General features: G+C 38.6%; 1 protein-coding gene across 4 annotated transcripts in view; it reads right to left on the minus strand.

The window, feature by feature from the left end:
* The window catches only part of LOC147449038 (MADS-box transcription factor 6-like), a 146158-nt gene that overhangs the window by 108013 nt on the left and 14903 nt on the right, over positions 1-23242 (minus strand). Inside the window, exon 2 of one of the 4 annotated variants that reach the window (XM_086521502.1) lies at positions 12104-12213. The exons of the other annotated variants lie outside the window; for them this stretch is intronic. Coding sequence (XP_086377628.1) covers positions 12104-12192 — 89 coding nt within the window. The 5' untranslated portion in view covers positions 12193-12213. The remainder of the gene's footprint in view (positions 1-12103; positions 12214-23242) is intronic. 4 annotated transcript variants of the gene reach the window in all.

Here is a 23242-nt window from a genome sequence, read left to right on the forward strand (position 1 = left end):
GTCTTGCTTCAAGAAGGGCATGCCATAGCATATGAGATCCGAAGACTGAACATGGATGAACCCGTCTCTTGGGAATTCATGAAAAAGAGCTTTCAGTTGTTCTACATGTCCTAGACATATGAAAGCACTATCTATTGGAGACTCCATTTATTTTACGAACAAACCACCAAAGTCTCAAGCTAGTACTTCATGACGCAAACCAGGTTTTTTGGCAAACAAATATGGCGGGAAGATTTTCTTTTGCAATTTTATTTTCATATTGCTCACATTGCTAATAAGCACAATCAAGTGGCCAATGCACTTTCACGACAACATTAATGCGGTGTTTATAGCAACTCACAATGATCTACCTTCTATGATAGATGAGTATGCTATTGACCCTGACTTTAAAGACATAATGTCAGTCCTAGCTTTGGGGAAGAAAGAGGAACCATTCAACTTGTAGGATGGTTATCTTCTCCATGGAAATGTGCTATGTGCTACCCACTCCCTTTGTGAGAAGGTTATGTATGATTACCATGCTCCTCCCTATGGGGGGCGTAGAGGCATTCAACCTACCCTTTGAGGAGTAATGTGTGGTATGCCAAAAGACCAAGTATGATAGAGGAAAGCAACTTGGATTACGCCAGCCTTTGCCTATACCCATGGATTTTATTTGTGGATTACCCAAGTCTATCCATGGGAATACAAGAATATGGATAATAGTGGACAAGTTTAGCAAGCAAGCACACTTTATTCCTATAAAAAAGACTACTAGGCCAACATCAATCGTGTCAGGTAGAGTTTCTAGAATGACCAGTAATTTTTGAAAATGTCTCTTTGAAAATCTAGGTACAAGATTGAATTTCTCTTGAGCCTATCATCCACAAACAGACGATCAAAGTGAGACAGTCAATCTTACAATACTCTATCTTCTAAAGGCTTATGTTACAGAAGTAGACCAACCCTCACAATGAGAGAGGTACTTACCCCTTGTATAGTATGTGTATAATAATATTGTCCATATTTCTATGGGAAAATCACCTTTTGAAATCATAGAGGGAAGACCAAAAAGTCCCTTGCTACTTAAAGTACATGAGAAGATCTTCGCTCTATCGATAAGTATAGCCATGACCTACAAGAATCTTTTCAAAAGATTAAGGAGGCTATATCCATCTCTCAACAAAGGCAAAAGATTCTACTGACAAGCACGGAAGGGCCTTAACATTTAAAGAAAATGATTGGGTCTTACTTAAGTTTCCCAAGGCTTGATTGAGACAAATGATGGGCAAAAATCAAACGGGCCATCAAAAGTATTATGCTAAACTACCAAAAAGATACTATGGTCCTTTTCTTGATTCCAATTAATGAAATAGATTTTCAACTCAATTAGTTGCCCAACCAATGGCTCTCACAATTGTTTCCATGTGCGCCTACGTAAGCCCTACAAAGGAGAGCACCATGTCACATTTAATTGTTTAATGGAGAAAATATTTAGACCTATCGCAAATTCACTAGAGTGTTCTTTTGATGATATCATCATTTACTCCAAGTCCATCGAGAAGCACAAGGAACATGTCTAGGTGATTTTTCATAGGTAATTTTTTAAGCTTTGAGGGAGAAGAAGCTATTTATCAATCAAAAGAAGACTCGCAAATTTTTTCTTCAAGGAATTCAATACCAAGGTCATATTATCTCTCAAGATGGTATCCGTATGGATCCATCAAAGTTGGAGGTAATAAAACCATGGCCTAATCCAAGGAACGTACATGAGCTATGAAGCTTTATTGGCATGTGTGCATACTATAGTTGCTAAATAGAAAAATTCTCTTAAATAGCAGGACCATTACAGGACTTAACAAAGAAGGACGTTAGGTACTCATGGACTACTAAAAGCCAAATTCTTTTGACAAACTCAAAGAGAATCTTACCTATCAACCAGTGCTTATGCTTTCATATCTCTCAAAGCCATTTGAAGTCCATGTGATGCTTGTGGTGAATGCCTTGGAGCAGTCTTGCTTCAAGAAGGGCATGCCATAGCATATGAGATCCGAAGGCTCAATGCCGATCAACGAGTCTTGGGCACATACAAAAAAGATCTTTTAGTTGTTCTACATGCCCTAGACACATGAAAGCAATATTTATTTGGGACTCCATTTATTTTGTAAATGGACCACCAAAGTCTCAAGTAATCCATGATGCAAACCAATCTTTTTGACAAACAAATGAGGTGGTCAAATTTTCTTTTTCAATTTTATTCTCATATTTCTCACATTGCTAGTAAGCACAATCAAGTGGTCGATGCACTTTCAAGATGACCAAGAGTGAATGCGATGTCTATAGCAACTCACAATGAAATTAGAAAGAGAATGGAGTCTAGGAGGGCCTCTTTATTTGGCAATTTAAGAAATTCAAACCTTTAGTATTAAGAAAGTAATCAAAGCACAACTTTTGCGTTCAAATAGGTAAAACAATTAGTTTATTTGAATTAAAATTTCCCCCCAAAATGGAATTTAAAATCTATCTGGTTAAACCATACCACCATTCTTGAACACATGCCATACAACTATTCATCAAAATGTTAATCACCTCCATAACCTCATGGAAAATAAAGAGGCCCTCCTAGACCTCATCCTCTTCCTAATGTATATCTTCTATGATAGATGAGTATGCTACTAACCCTGACTTTTAAGATATAATGTCAGCCCTTGCATTGGGAAAGAAAGAGGAACTGTTCACCTTGCAGGATGGACAGCTTCTCCATGGCAATAGGCTATTTGTTGCTCACTCCCTTTGTGATAAGGTCATGTATGAATCCCATGTTCCTCCCTATGCGGGGCATAGAGACATTCAACCTACTCTTAGAGGAATTCAACCTACTCTTTGAGGAGTAGATATATACGTCTATTGGCCTACCATGAAAGTAGACATACAAGAGTATGTTTCAAATGTGTGGTGTGCCAAAAGACCAACTATGATAGAGGGAAGCAACATGGATTACTCCAGTCATTGCCAATCCCTAATTCACCATGGGATAGTATATCCATAGAAGTTTTATCTTTGGATTACCCAAGTCTATCCATGAGAATATGGAATTATGGACAATAGACAGGTTTAGGAAGCAAGAACACTTTATTCCTGTCAAAAAGATTATTAAGGCACACCAAATGGCAACTCTCTTTATATCTCAGATTTTCAAACACCATGGATTGCCAACATCCATCGTGTGAAATAGAGATCCTAGAATGAACATTAATTTTTGGAAAGGTATCTTTGAAAATATAAGTACAAGATCAAATTTTTCTTCAACCTACCAACCACAAACGGATGGCCAAAGTGAGATAGCCAATCTTAGGATTCTCGATCTACTAAAGACTTATGTTACAAAAGTAGATCAACGCTCAAAATGGGAAAAGTACTTAATCGTTGTGGAGTATGCATACAATAATACTTTCAATACTACTATGGGAAAGGCACCTTCTGAGATCATAATGGGAAGACCTAAAAGTCCCTTGCTACTTAAAGTACATGGGAAGATCTTCGTTGCCGACGAGTATAGCCATGACCTACAAGAATCTTTCCAAAAGATTAAGGAGGCTATATTCATCTCTCATAAAGTCAAAAAGCTGCTACTGACAAACACAAAAGGGCCTTAACGTTCAAACAAAATTATTGGGTCTTACTTAAGTTTCCCAAGGCTCGATTGAGGAAAACAACGGGCAAAAGTCCTACAGGCCATCAAAATTATTATGCTAAACTAGCAAATATATATTATGGTACTTCTCAAATCTTGAACACAATCAATGACATGGCTTATCAACTCAAGTTGCTCAACCATTGGCTCGTACACAATGATTTTCATGCGAGCCTACTTAATCCCTACAAAGGAGATCCACCAAGAGAACCAATTATTGAAGACCCTCTAAAAATCAAAGACCAATAAGTGGTGCTACAATTCGAAGCTATCCTTCGGCATGAAGACAAGGTACTACGACATGTAGTATGCATGCTTAGAATCATGTGTGTGTTGACAACGTCTCTCAAACACCAAGTAGAAATTGTCACTCTACTTTGGAACTATGATATGGACTTAAGAGTAGACATGCTTGCAGTAGCTAAGTCTCCCAAGCCCCAATATGGATTAGTCATCCATCTTGGAATGGTGTCATGGGCTGAAAAGGGATCCTCTATCCACTAACAAACATCGACTAATGACTAAGGCTTTATCTCTTCTACCTCATAGTTGAGGACGACTATGATTTCAAGAGAGAGGTAATGTCATAAAATCTAATATCCTAACCAACCCAAATGATTTTCTCATGTTAAACTGATCATTTAATGTCATAGAATAAACGGGAACAAGGGTTAGGATATAGACATGTGCTTATGAATCTATCTCAACACGGGACCAAGGTTAAAGGGTCCAAATGAGAGATGGTATGTCAAAGAGCAATGCTAGCTAATGGAGCTTAAAGAACTTAGGGCTAGCTTCATTAAATACCTCCAAAGGCTAGTGTTAAAAGTCCTTAGACCATAGGCAAGCTAGGGATGTGCTTGAGGTGGAACCCAGTGCAAGCTTGAGATGCTTGTTGTGCTTGCTGACTAAGGTTTTTGAGGTGCTTGTCATGCTTGCTAACTAAGGTGCTTAGGGTGTTTGAGGTGCTTAATGACTAAGGTGCTAAGGTGCTCCATGAATAAGGTGCTTGAGGGGCATTAGGTGTTCCAAAAGTCAAACTAGATCCTTACTCAAGGGGGGGTGAGCCCTCATTGTAGGGGCATGAGAGAGAACGCACACACCCTCACACAAGGCAAGCCTAGTCTAAATAAGCAATATGGACACATGTCAAGTTCCTATCCATGTTTCCCTCGTGATGTGCCTAAAGCCATGGGTTGGCCTCTCAAGGGTTCCAATGATAATTTAGCTAATTTAATTAATTGTTTATGCGTTTATCCAGTCCTCTCTCTCAAAGGGGAAAGGGAGACACTTGTCCAAAGGCTAGCATGTTTGCTTGATATACACTATGCATGTGATTAGCTAGGTTTGTAGGGGTCCAATCAACTTCCAACATGAGCTATAAGGGGAGGTCAACCAAAGGCTAAAGAACGCTGGGGGTGTTCTTGGGGGTTATACTCTCTCTCACACACACTCACATGCTGATTCTTGCTTGGCAAAGTGCAAGAGCTCCTTCTACATCTCCTTCTCCAAGCTTGTTGAGAAGTTGAGAGCCTACACCAACACTCTTGGCTATGGAATGAAAATCCAACCAAGAGCCATGCTTAAATGCTTAATTTTTCCATCTTCTTCATCTTCACTACTATGCTATTATGCTATTCTAAGCAATAAGAGTGTTCATAAGTGAGGAACTATTCCTTTCTCATATGAATGTTTCTTCTTCCTCTACCCTACCCTCATTCTCCGCTAGCTCTCTCCACCTTTGAAGGTGTTTGAGGTCTTGGGGTTGAGGCTGGGGATGGTTAATGTTTTTACAAAGTTTGTGTTATGCTCGTGATGCATGAAGATTTCCTTCTTCATTGCATCACCTAGGTCACAAGGAACACAAAGATTGTATTGTACCAAGTCTCTGTTAAAGTGAGAATCAATAATACAAAAGCCTATTGGAGGGGAGACCGGCTCCGCATAAATCCGGTCCTCAATTGTTGTCATGCTCTCTTATTCTCTCTCTTGCAAAAGTATTAATCATGCCAAGTTTATTAAGTATAATGATTATGTGGCTATCATTAATTAACTTAACCCTCTATGTTCTCAAAGTAGTCTCATGAAAATGCTTACTCTAATTCTCTTAATTATGCTATTCTCAAAGCTCATAGACCATTTCCATTAACGTTTTCATTCCCTAGTTACCATGCTTGAAGCCACTGTTGCAAGACGGAAGATCCAAGGTTTGTCCCTACTAGATAACAAACAACTCCTAGTGGTAAATCTCTTCACAAATGACTCCCTGCTCGGAGAGGTTTTTTCAAAGGGAAATACTTTTTGACACCTTGGACCCCCATTTGGGATACATATCACTTGACTCAATGCTATGGTAGTGGGCCAAATTAGAGTCTCCCGCTAGAACAATGAAACAATGTAGTATTGGGACCCTCAATCCTCATGTAGAGGCCTAGCGTGCCAAGTTTATGGTCTAAATCAACAAGCAAGACCAGGCCATGGGCCATTACGACAAGGGACATGACTGAGAAGGCGAAACATTTTTCTGAACATGGCCAACAAAAAGAGTTAGTGATCCAGGACAAATTGTTAGCCCCTCGCTGGTCCAACTTGAGATTAAGAGACACAATGAACGAGTTGGTATGTAAGTGTACCAAAGCAATGAAGGCAATCGTTTGGAGGGAGACATCCATATATTTTCAAAACTCCATAACACACTAGTCCCCATGGATATCTAAAGCAAGAAGTAAATGTATAGATCTATTTTGGAGAGAATTTGCTAGAAAGGTCAATAACAAAAGACTTCAACGACTGCCCCATTTTTTTGAACAATAACAACAAGATCTGGAAAGAAGCGAACCAAAGGCTACATAGTTTCACCTCAATGGATGTGAACAACTACTTATAAACAAAACTATAGAAGGATTGGAAAATATCTTGATGCCTATCTATGAGTTTGATTTCAAGTGGAAAGTCTAGTGGTTGACCATGCGAGAAGACCATCCTTCAAACTACAAACCAAGGATACTTATCACATTCTAATGATCAAGACTAATTGGTTCTCTCTCCTCAACAAGCTGTGGGGTAAGCAATGGCCTAGATCAAGATAGATGTTGATAGAAAATAACACCTAGAATCCACGCTGGACCCATGCGACAAAGATATTTATGTGGAAGGTTCTATGGAAGATTCAATCCATAGGTATTGGCTCAAATAGGTACCCGAGGTGCAAAGAGGACTCCCCTTACTTATTCAAGGAGCTCCTAGCTATTAGAGGCAGCCAAGCGTTGTTAATCTACATAAAAATTGATCGCTCCTACTACTTCAAGATTTTTGAAAGGTCTAGGAATCCACGGGTCATCAAGAACAACCTCTCAATAGCTGGCTTCACAATGATTGTATCTATTCAAAAAAGGAATACCTCGAAAGAGTGAAATCAAGCAATCCCTACATATAACCTCGACTCGATAATAGTGCATAAGGAATCATATGAAGTGGCTCACTTTTATCTAGGGCTGTGTAGTTTCCTAATGTAATGTGTGGTCCTCAAGGATCTCGGCTGAGACTTGAGGGTATTTTGTGCAATTGTGAGTTTGGAAAAATAACAAAAGAAAACATTAGTTCTTTTAAGTTCTTCATTAAACACTTTGTGTTCCAAGGTCTTTTTTTCTCACTATGCATTTACTTGTGCATATGGTTGATGAAGTTGCAGTAGCTAGGATGGTCCATTACTGGTGGATGTTCTTCTTAGAGAGATCTACGAAGACTTTAAAAGGTTTTGTTTGTCAAAGCACTCACCGTGAAGTAACATAGACAAAGGATGGCTTGTGCAGGAGGCTTGCGTTTTTTATGAGTCATTTATTGGGTTCCATTGATCCAGAGGTGTCGTGAATGTGGACTTCTAAGACAAGCGCTAAGGCAACAAGAGAGGAGCCACAGGGATACGGCATCATGAGGAAGATGGATGTCAAAATGCATAAAAAGGTTATGAGATTTTGTCTTGTCACCTCAAAAGTCATGCAAAAGTGAATTGAAACATATGAAGTGAAAACGTTACAATTCAAGCACAATCGTTCCACTGAAAATCTTCGCTTTCCAAATCATCTTCAAAAATTGTCAGACTTTCCTACTAAATGTTGGGTAGATGCAAGAATTTTTTAAGGCAAAGGAAAACAGAGTACTGATTTACTGAAGAAGAAAAGGTGTCAAGAATATGTGATTGGCATGTGTATATTATACCTAATTTTTATTTCTAACCACATGAAAATATTTTCTTATTAAGTCTGATGTTGTTTTATATGATTGTAATATCACAAGTACGGATCATTGTGGTCACATGACTGACACTTTAGAGTGCAACGAATATAGGTCACCTTCAATACTTGTGTCACATCAAGCTTTGGTCAAGAAAGAGAGTAGTGCTAGGGATGACAATACTACTTGAATACTTTGGCTACATCGAAGAAATATTGAAAATTAGCTTTAGAAAGGTTTATACTTTTTTCCTTGATATGAAGTGGTTCAAGGTACTAATGGTCTCAATGTAGTTGTGCACAAAGATAGAAGTAGACTAACTCAAATGAACTCTAGGCGGATGTGGATGGATGATCTGGACACATTTGTACTTTTGCAGCATTGTGAACATGTTTTATTTATCATAGATTCACTATGGAAGGGTAAAGATGAAGAATATTTGATTATTTAACCACGCCAGCTCTTTGCTATTTAAGTTTATCTACGGAGTAAACAAGTCTGTGAAGGATTGGAGATTGAAAATGAAGAGACACATGAGCAACATACATGGATTGCGCATAATCGAGATGACGATATCAGGCTTTAAGTTGGTGCTCTTGGTGAGAAAATTCTTGACCTGAGGATAAGCGATGAGACAATGAGATAAATGCAAAAATGGATGGAGCCAAGTGGTGTTTGAGGGTAAAAAGTTAAGATAGACAGATATCATTGGTACATCAGCTCTCATAGAACATGAGAGATTGACTAGTGATTTTTTTTCTAAATCTCTCTTGTAATATCTACTTTTGGTTGATGGATGTTAATCATTGTCTAACAATGAATAGATAATGATTTGTATTGCTTAAGCTGATTATTTATGATTAAGTGAAGTATTCTATTGTATATATGTTTTCAAATTATTTTTTGTATCCATGGTAAATGACAAGGAGGCATGCTCTCCAAGCTTCAACTTTCCAGCTACTCTCTACATGTCACCTGAGCAGATGACTACATTTTTCTCACAATTTTTTCTAGAGCAGTGTGCATACATACAACAGTTTTGTAGAGCTGGTCCTTGCAGGCTAGATACAATTGATCCAACTTCTTATATTACCATTCCACTCATACCGACTGGTGGTTCCACACCTTTGAAGAATGCCCCACTTACACGAATGAGATCGAGCTACATCAAAGACTACGCTATCTTGTTCTTCTTCTAGACGATGTAGTTCTTGCGCTCAAGTAGTTATGGTTGTGGTAGTGGTGCTACCGATACATCCACATCATCAAGAGAGTGTCTACCTGTCTCTTCAGTAGAGAATATACTGCTTAGCACACCATGTACACCTTGGGATCACATGACTTGAATCTTAGAATGCTAGGCAAGATCAAAGATGGGGTGTCGGTTACGGATAAGGTCATAAAGGCCATACGACATAAGGTTCATGATCTCTGTATGATGTAGTTTGGGCACTCTCTACTGGAGAATTGGGATTCTCAAAATCAAGAGAGTAAGAATTATATCATGCATGTCATTCACAAAGATTCGAGACTAGCAGAAGGGTACAATCCAATCTCCAACTATTGGATCGTGAGCGTGCTATTGTGATAATGTCACATCATCAAGTAGAGGCAAGAATTGGTACAAAAATAATGGGCCAAAGCCAACATAGTTCGATGTAGAGGACTGGATGGGGATCATGCAAGAGCATTCTAATAGGTTTCAGTAGTAGAGAGATGCACCTAGAGTATGCCTGGAGTCTATAGGATAATCTTATCTAGGGAGTGGAGGCCATGAGATTCTTTAACATGAGTTTTTAAATGATATATAATGTTTAAATAGTGTATGCATATGTTTTTTTTTTCATTATCTTATGGTTAAGTGTTCTTGTCAAACAAGGGCTTTCCATAAGGCATCCTCCGAGACGTCGTGAAGAAAAATACGGATTCAAGCATGGATTATCACTTCTACTGTACCAATTTCAGGATGAGAGAGGGGCCTTTGGCTGGGAGGCACTAACTTGACGAGTATGATTTATGTATATGTTTTCATTGAGTATAGTTCATGTATAGTTAGTTATGTTTGTGCTTTTGGTTCATGTATGTACTTGGATGCCAATTATGGTTCTGTTTATATCCATGTATACTCAGTTTTGGTTTTGGTTATGATTATGAACATTAGTATGGTTATGGTTATGGTTTTGATCTTGCCCATGGTTATGGAATTGATGTTTGGTTATGGCTTTGAAAATTTGTTATGATTATGTTTATGGTTTAAAATCTTGTGATTATTATGATTATGGTTTTAAAATCATGTTTAGTTATGGTTATGGTTATGGTTTGAGAATTTGATTATGGTCATGGTTTTGGAATCTGCTTAAGGTTATGGTTATGATTTTGGAGTCATGTTATGGTCATAGTTTTGGAATTGCTCACAGGCTATGGTTTTGGAATCGTGTTATGGTTGTGGTTTTGAAAACATGTTATGGTTATGATTTTGCAGTCATGTTATGATCATGGTTATGAATGTTATGGTTATGGTTATTGCTTTGGAAATCATATTATGGTCATGGATATAGAATTGTTTTTTGCTTATGGTTTTGGAATCATGCTATGGTTATGGTTATGGTTTTGGAATCATGTTATGGTCATGGTTATGGTTTGAGAATCTATAGGTTATGTTTTGAAAATTTTATTAAGGTTTAATTTCTTTTTTCAAATTATGATTCTGAACACCTATGGTTATGGATTTTGAATCTTATTATGATTATAGTTTGCAAATATTGTTATGGTTATGATTTGTTAACATTGTCATGGTTATGGTTCTAAAATCTTGTACTCATAGTACTGCTCGATTTTCATCCAGCATATAGGTGGAGTGCGGTTGCCTTTGCACTCTTTCTTTTGAGCAGAGAGGACTAGTTTTTGATGTTATAGAACGAACTAACAGTCCTCTTGGCTCAAAAAAAATTACAAGTTCTGATGCCGGTATAGGTGTTTGTATAGATGTTGCTACGAATGTTTGTTGCAAACATGTTGCATGCAACTATGCCTGCAACAAGCTCCAAAGAAGGTGTGAAAACCAGTGGAATATATTGACTTTGGGCATTCTCCACCAATCCCCAAGATGTTATCTTCCTTTGAAAGATCCAAAACTAGGAGTGATCTGCCATCATTTGAGAGACACTCTTTATGGGGATCCTCATCCCTTCCAAGGAAGACATCTAGTGTCATTGTGAAGAATGGATCTCAGCTCTAACCTCTCCACACCTGCCAACCTTCTACTGACTCTAAACACCAGCTTCCTCTTCCAAAAGAGTTCGAAGGGACAGCCTCTCCCACAAGTAAAAAATTTGGGAGAGGGTGGGAGGGCATGACGAGGGGGGACACCTAGGGAGAGACAGCTAGGGGCCCCCCTTCCAAGTAGCGTCCTACCTCTGAAGGAAAATCCAAACCACAGCAGTGTCATCTACCTTGTAGTAATGACCTAGAGGGCTTGCACCTTTCCATAGAAGTGCCTGGAGCCTCCCTAGTCTGCGCCTCTCATAGACTGGGTAGAACCCTACCCAGTTCGTAGATCATGGCATCTTCTTGTAATTTCTTGGTTTATTGACCAACAAGAAAAAAAAACTAGTTTTGCTTGGTTGGCATTTCTGTAGAACACAACAAGACACGCGTAGATTGACATCAAGCATCTAACACTAAAGTAAATGAGTACAAAGTGCATTGGATAATTTCTTAAAAAGTATTTCATTTGTATTTATTAAACATTTACGATGATTGATTACCTTTATTATTGTCTCTAAAATGGTCAAATTCCACGGCCTTCTCTACAATTTTTTGAGCATTCAAGCCAAGGAATTTTTCTTTTATGTACATAATCTAATAGAAGATTTCCATAAAATTTGGGCCTACTACCCTTGGTGGATTCATCATGTCTTCAGGGCATGGCACTTTCCTATACACTATATGCTAGCTCTTGTTCACCGCATCATTCCCAAGGGGGGATTTGTTACCATATATATGTGGTAGGGATGTGTGCAAACACACTTAGGACCATCAGGGTAATTTTTTCCTCACTCTTATATGAGGTTTTTTCCCCCGTGCATTGTATATATGCCAATAATTGTAGGGCTAACTTATCTTTCCATTGTGCAATAAGCAATATACTCTCTTGTGTGCCACTTGAGCTTCTGTAGTATGAGGTAGTGTCCAAACCTTGAACGTGAGAGAAACATCTTGAGTGCATGGTACACTAAGGTTGAAAACATGGACACACACTTGTCCCCAAGCAATACTGAGACCATGCCCCCAATTTGAACCTTCTCCTGGCAACCATAAAAGCAACAAGACTTCCCTTAGAGTCAGTTATTTGATTGACTGAGCCTAACAATCTTCTCAAGAGGTTTAATGATTTCCTACCCAAAAAAGCAGCAGGTGGTCTTTTAAAAACAAAGCTCCAAAATAATGATTCGACACCCAATGAATTACCCGTGTATCTTGCTCTACCCTCCCATATCAACATAACGAACACTGTTTTCCATGATTATACTAACAAATTAGTAGCGATGCAACACAGTTTAACAAGAGCAGTAGAGAAAAGTTTATCCCGTGTAGGCATATCCCACACTTCATGGAAATACACAATAGATTTATTCGTGATTATTCAAGCTATTCTGGACTAGCAAGCATTAGTATCAATCATATGTTTCAAGAGTGTTGACCTCCTTGCAGCATATGCATAATGACACCCAACTCTCCAAGGTTGACAGGTAAGGCAGTGTAATCCTTGGCAATCCATGTATTAGGAGATGAACGCCAAAATAACTTCAACAATTTATATTTAAACCTAGTTAAGCTACTATCATACCAATCCAACCGAGGCAAGAAATTCATTAGATAGGGTATCAAAATAGCATGTACAACTCTTAATACGACATGATTGTGCCATTCTGTGCAATGTGGAGAAGCCATTTTGCATTGAATCATATCCTCTACCCATTGAGTGATCTGCTTAGCAGATACATCCACTCCCAAGTGGTACCCTAAATGTCTAAAAATTGTTCCCCTTGGAACTCGCTTACCTTGCCCAATCAAATTATGAATTTTTTCAGTAAAAACATCAATCAACTGAGATTTTCCAAGATTTAGATCTAACCCAGCAACAAGTGAATACAGATTCAAATAAGACATACATTTTCCTATATTAGCATTCTCAGCGTGCAGAAATGTTATGGTATCATCAACAAAACCCAAAGCCAAAACGCGTTCATTCCCTATCTGCAACCCTTTGAGGTTCCCGTTTTTAGCTTGTACATGGAGAAAGAAAAACAACGATGCAAATAAGAGAGGGCTGGGTAGACATCCTTGCCTAGAAAATCTTCCCACACTATTAGCTGGAGATAATCTCCCATTGAGAATGACCCTTGAGATGGACCCTAATCCCAACAAATGTATACAATTTGACACTATGTTCCCAAATTCCATTTTTTTCAACACATTCACAATAAAGTTCCAAATAATTGAGTCAAAAGCCTTAGCAAAGCCAAGCTAGAGCATCGCTACTTTTTGGTTACATTTTTTAGTAGATTATATTCCTAGCGTGATTTTGAGAATGTTGTATGATATGGCTCATGCAGGTGTTATTTCAAAAGGGGTGCAATTTTGATAGCAATGGCTTTAGCCAGCATTTTGTAAAGAATTTCCATCAATGTTATAGGTCTCCATTCATATAAAGATATTGGAAAAGTCTTCTTGGGCAACAATTTGATGATACCTTGCTTCAATATATTGGGTCCATGTGCTGAGTTAGTCAGATATGATTGATAGATGATGTAATCAAATCCTTCAACTAATAATCTGCTTTCACTAGCTACCTTAGACATGCATTCTCTTGAATGCTTAGCCCTCAGCCTTCTAAAAAAGAGTTTAGATGGGTAGTGAGCATCTTTTAACTCAGACTGTCTACAAAGAATCTTGTCCTGATGGGCAATTTGAGTCAAATTCCTTGATGGGTTTTCTTGCAATAGCTAGGGTTCCCAGTTCTTAGTCAAAGTAGATGCATCCTTTGTGACTACATACTTTATGAATTCTAATGTAGATACTATCTTCTGGTGCTTTTGATAATCTACATGTTTCTCCACATTTATGATACAATGTTGCATTTGAGTAGTCAAGAAAAGCCAAGCATGGATTGGGTCTTTCCTCTCAAAATTTTCATGTATTTGTTAAATAAGATTACTCATATACATTTTGAACATTGAATGCTTCAATAATGAATTATTAACCATGGGAGATTGGGAAAGCCCAACTTTTTTATACTGAGAGTCAGTTGATGCATCAGGCAAATGTAAAACAATAGGGAAATGATATGACAGAGAGCATTGATAATAAAAAAAAACTTAAACATTAGTAGGCAACCAATGATAAGAAGCAAAGTAAATCCTATTCAGCCTAGACCAAGAGACACATGGTACAGAGAGTGAAAAGTAAATCCCTCATTTTTGTGAGAGGTTGTAAGAGAAGCATCTTGCAAACTACCATGCTTTCCCATGAGCTACTTTCCAATGTGGTAATAATTGTACCAATGGATGTGGTGTCATGTCCTATACATGCCATATCAAAGTCCCCAACAACAATCCCATGAGACAACTGAAGGTATGCAAGCCAATTCCATAAATCCCCTCTGAGTCTTGGGTTACTGTCATCATAAACATTAGGTATCATCAAATTTCCCCATGCCACTGAGTGGAAACTTGGAAGATTGAGCATCTACCAGTAGGGTGATCTAAAATCCAAATAGGGTTGAGAGAGGCCTTAATGCATGTGAGTACCGCTGAATATCCCTCTTTCTTTCCTCCATAAAAACACTACATATCTCTATAGTGCAGAGATTGTCCACCCTATCATGCCTTTTATGTTCCTAAGCTAGGCATACCTCTAGTTGACTAGAGAGCATCCATTTATTAAATGTATATAACCTAGTGGGGTCATTAAGCCCCTTGACATTGAATCACGCACCTCATACTAGTGTGTTATGAACCACCTGTGTCTCTTCCTCATTATCAGTTTCTTGCATATGAACTTCCAAATGTATGCTCGGTGGGTGGATCTCATCTTTGGAGATTTTCACTTTTTTGACTGATTCATGTGCTTCCATCACATTATCAATTATTGCCAGTGTTTTTGGGAAGTGTATATCCTCCATCAAAGCTTTGTAGTAGTTGCAAGAGTTGTAGCCCCATGAGAAACCTCTAGTCATCACCATCCACTCGTCTTTTCCCCTTGGCTCCATCTTTAGGATTTTGTTTTTGCTAACGATGATCGCACATTATTCCCAGTGTTGGATTTGAATAGAGGTCCTGGTGTTGGAATGTGTGCGGTCTAGATAGGAAAGTGCAGGACCTCTAGCTGTGAGCTTTCGTGATGAGAGTCACAAACACTTTAAGAAAAAGCGTTTATGTAAAATAACCAACCCTCTTTCTAAGGGTGACTAAAGATCTAAGAGTGTTCGTGATAGCAAAGTCACAAACCCTCTTTCCTATCCTGCTGGAACTTGCTTGTTTTTGTAGTTGACCAGAATGCATGCTTTATTATGGTTTGGAGAGTGGATTGTAGGGGTGAACAATACTTTCCCCAATGAGGCAACTAGCTCGCCAACATAGGACCAGAGGAATGTGAGGAGATCAACAGATTCAACCCAAACAGTCCATATGATCAGGATCTCATCCTTGGTGCGCTTAATAGGCAACCAATAATGATGTGAACTATTTTTCTACAAAGTAGAACAATAGATGATGTGAGAAATGCTATTTTATCTACAGTGTTGAAGAACAATATCTCAAACCACCTGGACCCTAAGTAGAAGATCTAGTCCACTACAGGACATTGAAATCCCCTATAGATTTTGTAGCTATATTCTCGGGCATATGGGGGAGTTTCCCAGAAAAATAACATAACCATAGCCATGTCTTTGAATACGGCAAGTTGAGACCAAACATGAATTGAGATTAGGGAAACCTTATGCTTCCCTTGGACCTAAATGTTAGGTGTCAAAGCATCCTACAGAAAGTTAGACATGACAACAGGATCAAAATGCACAGAACATTGGCCAAGGACCTCATGGCCTATGGCCGCCTTATGGTCAAGTTGAAATGAAGACACTAAAGCCATGCTCAAGCTATCAAGTATCTGACTTGAATGTTGAGGGCAGTCTGTAGTCGTCGACCGATGTGTTGCCAACGAGAAGAGGTTGAAAATGAGTAGTCCAACGTGTAGAGTTTTCCCTCAGTTCAGCATTGCTTCAAACCCTAGATTGATACTCTTCTCTCTCTCTATCTCTCTCTCTCTCTCTCTCTCTCTCTCTCTCTCTCTCTCTCTCTCTCTCTCTCTCTCTCTCTCTCTCTCTCTCTCTCTCTCTCTCTCTCTCTCTCTCTCTCTCTCTCTGCTCCTTTTGATGCATGGCAATGCTCTCTCTTCCTCCCTCCCTCTCTCTCCTCCATGTGCCATCTAGCCCTTTTTTCCTCCTCCAACCTATTTGAGCATCCCTGTTGATTCCCCTTAATGAACCCGTTTGTTACACCTACTGCCATAATGTGAGTAGTGAAGAGTACATTTCCAGCACTCTTGAGTCTTTAAATTTCTAAGTCTTGATTTTCATTTGAGTTCATTTGGTGCTTTCAAGTTTCAATTTTTTCATAGTGTTTTCCAAAATAATATGTATATTTCAAGTTTATGTCACCACAACACCTACCATGAATGCAAGTTCATCCACCGTGAATGCATTCGTTTACAAACTTGGTAAACTTGAATGTGAATGCACATTTACAACGTTTGCATGCAACTATGGCTATGGACATGAATGTGGTGGTGGTAGTCCCTAGTGATGTTGGCAACCCAATAAGACCTCCGTACAATCCTGGTATGACTCTAGTAGATAAAATAGATCTCTATGTGGTTTATGTTTATGGTGTTTATTGTTGAACGATACCGTGCTCATCATGGTAAATTTCTACATGAGCTAATTTTGTAATTTTTTTGGTATTTTTAAACACAATATAGCTCATCATTGCAAGCATTGCTATATTGAAAAAAGAATATATCATGTTTCTTTTTTATATAGCAAGCAAGAAACTACCACTCCTTTTCTTGGGGGGAGGGGGGGGGGGGGGGAGGAGGGGAAGGAGGAAGGGGGTTCAGTATAATAAAAAGTGCCTATCATGTGGGTTCAACAGTAGATTTAGGTAGTGCACAAATTCCTCCTGTTTTCCATTCGTTGGTTTAGGCAACATCAACTTTACATTGCAAATTTACTAATTTAGGTAGTTCTGGTGTAGATTTGATACTTTAGGCAACATGACCTTATTGTAGGTTCACCAATTTAGTGCAAATTCACCAATTTCAGCAAACCACCCTCAAGGAAATTCCTCGGACTATGAAGCACAACGTAAGTGCAAATTCGTTGATTTAGCCAACATGGCCTCAATGTAGATTTGTTGATTTAGGGACAATGGCCATTTGATGCTGATTAGCTGATCTAGGTTGCAATGGAAACACTAATTAAGAAAATATACTCTTGTGACTAGCAACCATTGTTATTAGTGTGATTTTCTTAACTTGGGTATATTGTGGAGATGATTTGGATTTTATTGAGATGGTTGGGGATTTGGTTTACATTGTTATGGTATTGATAGACCTAGATTGTTGAATGAGCATTGAGGATATATTGTGACCTATAATATATTGATGCATGACAAAATAACATGTACTATTTACTCTAGTGGTATGGGAAACTAGAATATATAATGTGTGGGCAACAAAAGGCATGAGTAAAGATTGTTTAAATTTGTAAGATTTAATTGTCATATTCTATATTTATGATAGATAATTTTAATCCCTATTTTCTACAAGTGAATAATTTCAATATATTAATAACATAACAAATGAGGATAGTTACTTTCTTATATTCATGATTCACTAATGTATATTTATCATGTGGTTGATAGGGATAAAGTGTGCTACTGGTTTCTTTCTCAAGAACTGGATATCAAATGTATACAAATAATGGCCTACTGTTTATCATAGAGACACATCTATTGTATAGCATCCTCTCTCCATATCTCATAACACTTCTCTGATTTATAGATATGTTGATATCGGCTTAGTGAGGGACCAATGTGTCCATGTGGCAGGAAGTAGCCTTTTTTTCCCTATTTGATATGGTTCTACTCTCTTCTTACTCTCTTCTGCTTGACCTTGAGATGCGCATCTCTCTCTCTCTCTCTCTCTCTCTCTCTCTCTCTCTCTCTCTCTCTCTCTCTCTCTCTCTCTCTCTCTCTCTCTCTCTCTCTCTCTCTCTCTCTCTCTCTCTCTCTCTCTCTCGCACACACACACACATAATGACTCGTGTTGAATGTAATATATATATCAGTCACTAGGTCGAAACATTCCTATGTTTTTCCAATTGTACACATGTTAGCCTTTATATTTGCAGGTTCTACATGCCTTTGTATGTTGCAAAAAAATTGTCAACAACAAGACAATTATAATCACAATTGTGAATCTAGAGGAAAACAATGTCAAGGACCGCTCGGATGAGAGCCTGGATGTTTTTCTAGGAGAAGAACTATTTGTAGACATAGAGATTTACGTTGAGTTATAACAAGATAAGATAGAGATTTCAAAGGCTAATTCCTGTACTTTAGCATAGTTGTTCTTGTTGTATCTAGACATATTTGAATGGCATGAAAGCATCTAACCAAATTTCTATATAGAAAATCTGTTTTTTTTTATAATTCTTTCTATTTGCAATGGGTAATCATTCTGATTTTAAAGCTTCTATCATTAAGTTGATTGTAACATAACATATATGAGAGCGTGTGAGTCCAAGCTCGAATGGAAATCCTAGCGCTAGCCCAAGAGCAAACATTTTTGTAAACCGAGAACTAAGGATATATACCTCACTTTGGTGGTCTCGTATGATTGGTTCCCCCCCTTAACAAGCAATGGAGTAAGCAATGACAAGAGTCAAGATGAGTGGCGATTGTAAAGAGCATCTGGTTTTAGGAATTTATATGGACGGTTTTATTGCAAGCATTGCTTCATTGCTTAAAAAAGTAAAGAACTATGCCAAAGGGATTGGCTTAGATAGATTTTTGAGCTGCAAATTGTCTTGTGAGGACATCTTGCACATTTTCAAGGAGTGTTTGGCTATTTGGGCCTAGCAAGAAAAAAATTCAAGTGGGTTCAAAGGACCTAGAGAACTGGGTTCTTCAAGAACAACCTTTTCCTTGGAGGGATGGTGATGAAAAGCCCAGTTCTCTAGTATGCACTCAGATCGTTAGATTTTTCTTTTTTAAGAAAACTTGGAAAACTAGGAATTATCGAGTGATTGTAAATACTCTTTCAAGAGCTAGCTTCACGGAGATCTTCCAAGAATGTAAGGAATTGATTGTCTCCATTTGTAAAAGAAAGGAGTCAAATAATTGGTTTAGGTCCATCAATGTCGTTCTGATGGGCTAGGGATACCTAGTAGATGGGTTGTTGGATCCCTTTTTGTGAGGTAGTGCTTGGTTGTAATCTGGTTTACTTTAAGATTCATCACGAGTTTGAGGTTCTCTGTAAATTCTTTTCAATGAATTTAAATCATCCACTCACTATTGTGAGTTTGGTGAAAAGAAAGTTGATTGTAACATGGTTTATGGAAAGTTAACATGTTGTTTATGTAAATTGCTATATCATTTTTTTATTCTTTTTATTCACATTCCCTTTACACATACACACATGGGGACATAGAGCTCACGAGTGAAGCTTGCTTTGATTCTCTACCTAGAGTCTAAGATGCCATCTTCATTGTAGAGAAAATCATCACTATGCTTTGAGTTGTTGGTATCCAATCAACATCCATGTGATCCATCATGGGCTGTGACAATCCTACGGTGGAAGAAGGGGGGAAGGGGGGGGGGGGGGGGGGGATGATGGCATTGATGCCATATCTCTGATACAGAGTTCTAAAAGGCCTATAACATTGTCTACACTCACGGGTCCCACATCTATTGCAAGAACTTCTCTATCCACTCCTCTTTTACGTAGCCATCATACACTCCCTATGAGACGACCACTCCTATGGGTTACACTCCATAGCAAACACAATAGCATAAAATTATAGAGATCCCTATAGAGACCCCCAAAATCCTTGCCACTATAGCAAAGATATGTGATAGGGAAATTCTTTTAGTATATAACACAATGGTGACATATATATGGATAAAAACAAAAAACAAGCGGTTTTCTACATGCAAGAGTTTGTACAAGAGAGTTCAAGTATAGCATTATGGTGTAGTAGAATAATGAAGACAAGTCAAATGAGAAGAAAATATCAATATCCTCTATTCAAATTTCCAAATGACACCTTCCTCCTCTGTCCACTTCTCACCGAAGATAATAATAGAGCGAAGTGAGAGCACTCAAAGAATAGTGTTTGGGTGCTTGCTATGCCTACATAGAGGGGATTATCAGAGACAAGTCCCATGACTTCCACAATAATAGGACCAATAGAGATATTTAACCAAGGCATGAGTGTATGCATGATCTCAGCAACCTTAGGAGTCGACGTTGGTCGATATTTGAGAAGGATTTTGTACATGTTTTGAAAACTTGAGAGTCTTTAATTCTTTACCTATTCTTTCTATTTTTAAGTTTTGTTTAATTCTTGAAATAGTACCTCATTATCGAGAGGTAGCAGTGAAAGCAAGCAAGTGTATGGCCCAAACAAAGGTCTCCACCTACTCATCCAAACATTAGTGCTATATGGTGGATCAATGAGTTATGTGATCTTATAACATTGCTAGCATGCAAACAATAAGGAAAACAAGAACCTCTATAGCCTTGCATACACATACCATCGGAAGGAAACACCATAAAGCTGCGAAAAACACCTATGTCGAACACTTGTAAAATTGGCTGGGAAACAAACCTAACCTGAACCATGATTAAAATTCCTGAAAACCAAGACCATAAAGATGAAGCTCGTGTCATTTAGACCTCTATAAAGTATCCATATACTTGATTCTAACAACAGACGAGAGAGTTACAAGCTTTCAAAGTTGGGGTATCTCTCAAAAGATCCAGAAAAGCTGTGCAGAGAATTGCAGCTATTATCCCAAGGAATTTTTTCTCCCCTCTTAGCCGACATGGTTCTCTCTTTGGTCACCTTTTACATGGTCCATTTTGGGCAGAAAATGGCATGTCAGCCACATTTTCTCCCCTCTTAGCCGACATGGTTCTCTCTTTGGTCACCTTTTACATGGTCCATTTTGGGCAGAAAATGGCATGTCAGCCACATTTTCTCCCCTCTTAGCCGACATGGTTCTCTCTTTGGTCACCTTTTACATGGTCCATTTTGGGCAGAAAATGGCATGTCAGCCACATTTTGACCAAGGAAAGTGGGGAAAGGAAGTGTCTAGAGGACCAAAAAGAAAACCAAGCACCTCTCAACTGGTGGGAGCCCATGATGGGTGCCCTTTCCTCCCCCAAAGTCCACGAGCCCTCATGGGCTAGGCAAGTGAGCTCCATTTTCTCCTTTCATACAACCTTTGGGGATACCCACTCCCCCCCTTATACCCTCCAAGTCCCACTTTCTCCCCCCCATGTGGGATTATTCCATTGCCACTTGGCACCATCCTCCCACCTCCCCACTTAAGCATATAAATTTCCTGTGTTGCTTCCCACTCCAAGCAATCTTAGCGAAAGCGTGGCGGGTGACTCCGAGCACCAAATGCGACGTTGTAAAGCCTCCTCGGCCACACCTTTTCTAATCAAATCTATCAAATCAGTCCACTTGCCTTTCCTTGCATGCATCCGCACCCACTTTCTAAGGAAGGAATCGCCCATTACAAATGCATGTAACTCATGATGTATGAGTCGGATTCACCGGCTATCAAGCACGACTGAAAACACTAACTGAAAACCACCTTTTCGAAGGTTAACCAACCCAAAACTCTTGCAAATGACTAAGCAGAACCAAGCCTTTATACATAAATGTTACAAGAGCACTATGAAAACTTAAAGCATTATGTACATTTATGTACTCGAGGCTAGTAAGCAAGTTATTTAGCATGGATTAGTGACTTTATCTTCATCCAAAAAATGCTTGACATAGCTTGCCAACCCCATCTAGAGTGCTTGATCATTTATGACAAGCAGATGTGTCTAGGGTGCACAACTGCTGCATTTCATCCCCAGAAACGTCATGCACATTTTCAGATGTCTTCGCATTGTCTCCTTCTATTGATAGCATTTCATCAGTCACAATTGTCATCAAACATGCCAGATATTTCTTCTATCTATATCCATTGACACGATATTTATGTTGTGAACCATTTAAGTTTTCTAGCTGATATGTGCCATTTTCAAATTTATTTACAACACTAAAAGGACCTTCCATTTGATTTCAACCTTCTTCTGAAAGGTATTGTCCAACTTACTACTGTATTGCAACACCAAATCACCCTTTTCAATTTTTTAATCCTCTAGGCATTCATTATCTTTTAGTTGAGCCTTTCTTGACACTTCCTCATAGTAACTCAAAGCTAAAACTCTATCCAATTGCAAGCATTGTAAGTCCAATAACCTTTTCTACCATGCATTTGTTTGCTCCTCATCTTCCAATGACAACAACTTGAGAGAAGGAATTTCCACTTCAATTGGTATTAAAGCTTCCTTGCCATAAACCAAGTGGTACGGGGAAAATCCCGTGCTCGTTTCGATAGCAGTTATGTAGGCCCATAACGCACAAAGCAACTCTAAATCCCAAGTCTTCCCATGTGTCTGAGTCATCTTTGTCAAGATATTTACCAACTCTCCATTGAACCTCTCATTGAGACCATTGCATTGTGGATAACAAGGAGAACTGTACCTATGTTGTATATTGAGCTTCTCGCATAAAAATCAAACAGCTCTCCTCTAAATCCTGGTCCTCTATCAGAAAGTAGTTCTAGAGGTACACCAAATTTGCAGCATATATGCTCATAAAGAAAATTTTCCATCTCCTTACTAGTAATCTGTTTGACAGTTTTGGCTTCTGCCCATCGTGACAAATAATCCACTACTGTCAAAATGTAAGCATTTCTTTTACTAGTCATGGGTAAGGGTCCAATAGCATCAAGACAAAAGCTAAAATTGTCTTTCGCAATTCAGGCTTCAAAATTCTCTTTCCCATTCTCTGACAAGGCAAACACAACTTTCACCAATGATTAACATCCCGTTGAATACTCGGCCATATGTAACCTTCTTGTAAGACCTTATGCAACATGATCTTCATAGCAAAATGGCCTCCACAAGATCCCTCATGATTTTCTT

Source organism: Adiantum capillus-veneris, chromosome 10 (assembly GCF_014529385.1).
Source record: "Adiantum capillus-veneris isolate H3 chromosome 10, ASM1452938v2, whole genome shotgun sequence".
NCBI lineage: Eukaryota > Viridiplantae > Streptophyta > Polypodiopsida > Polypodiales > Pteridaceae > Adiantum > Adiantum capillus-veneris.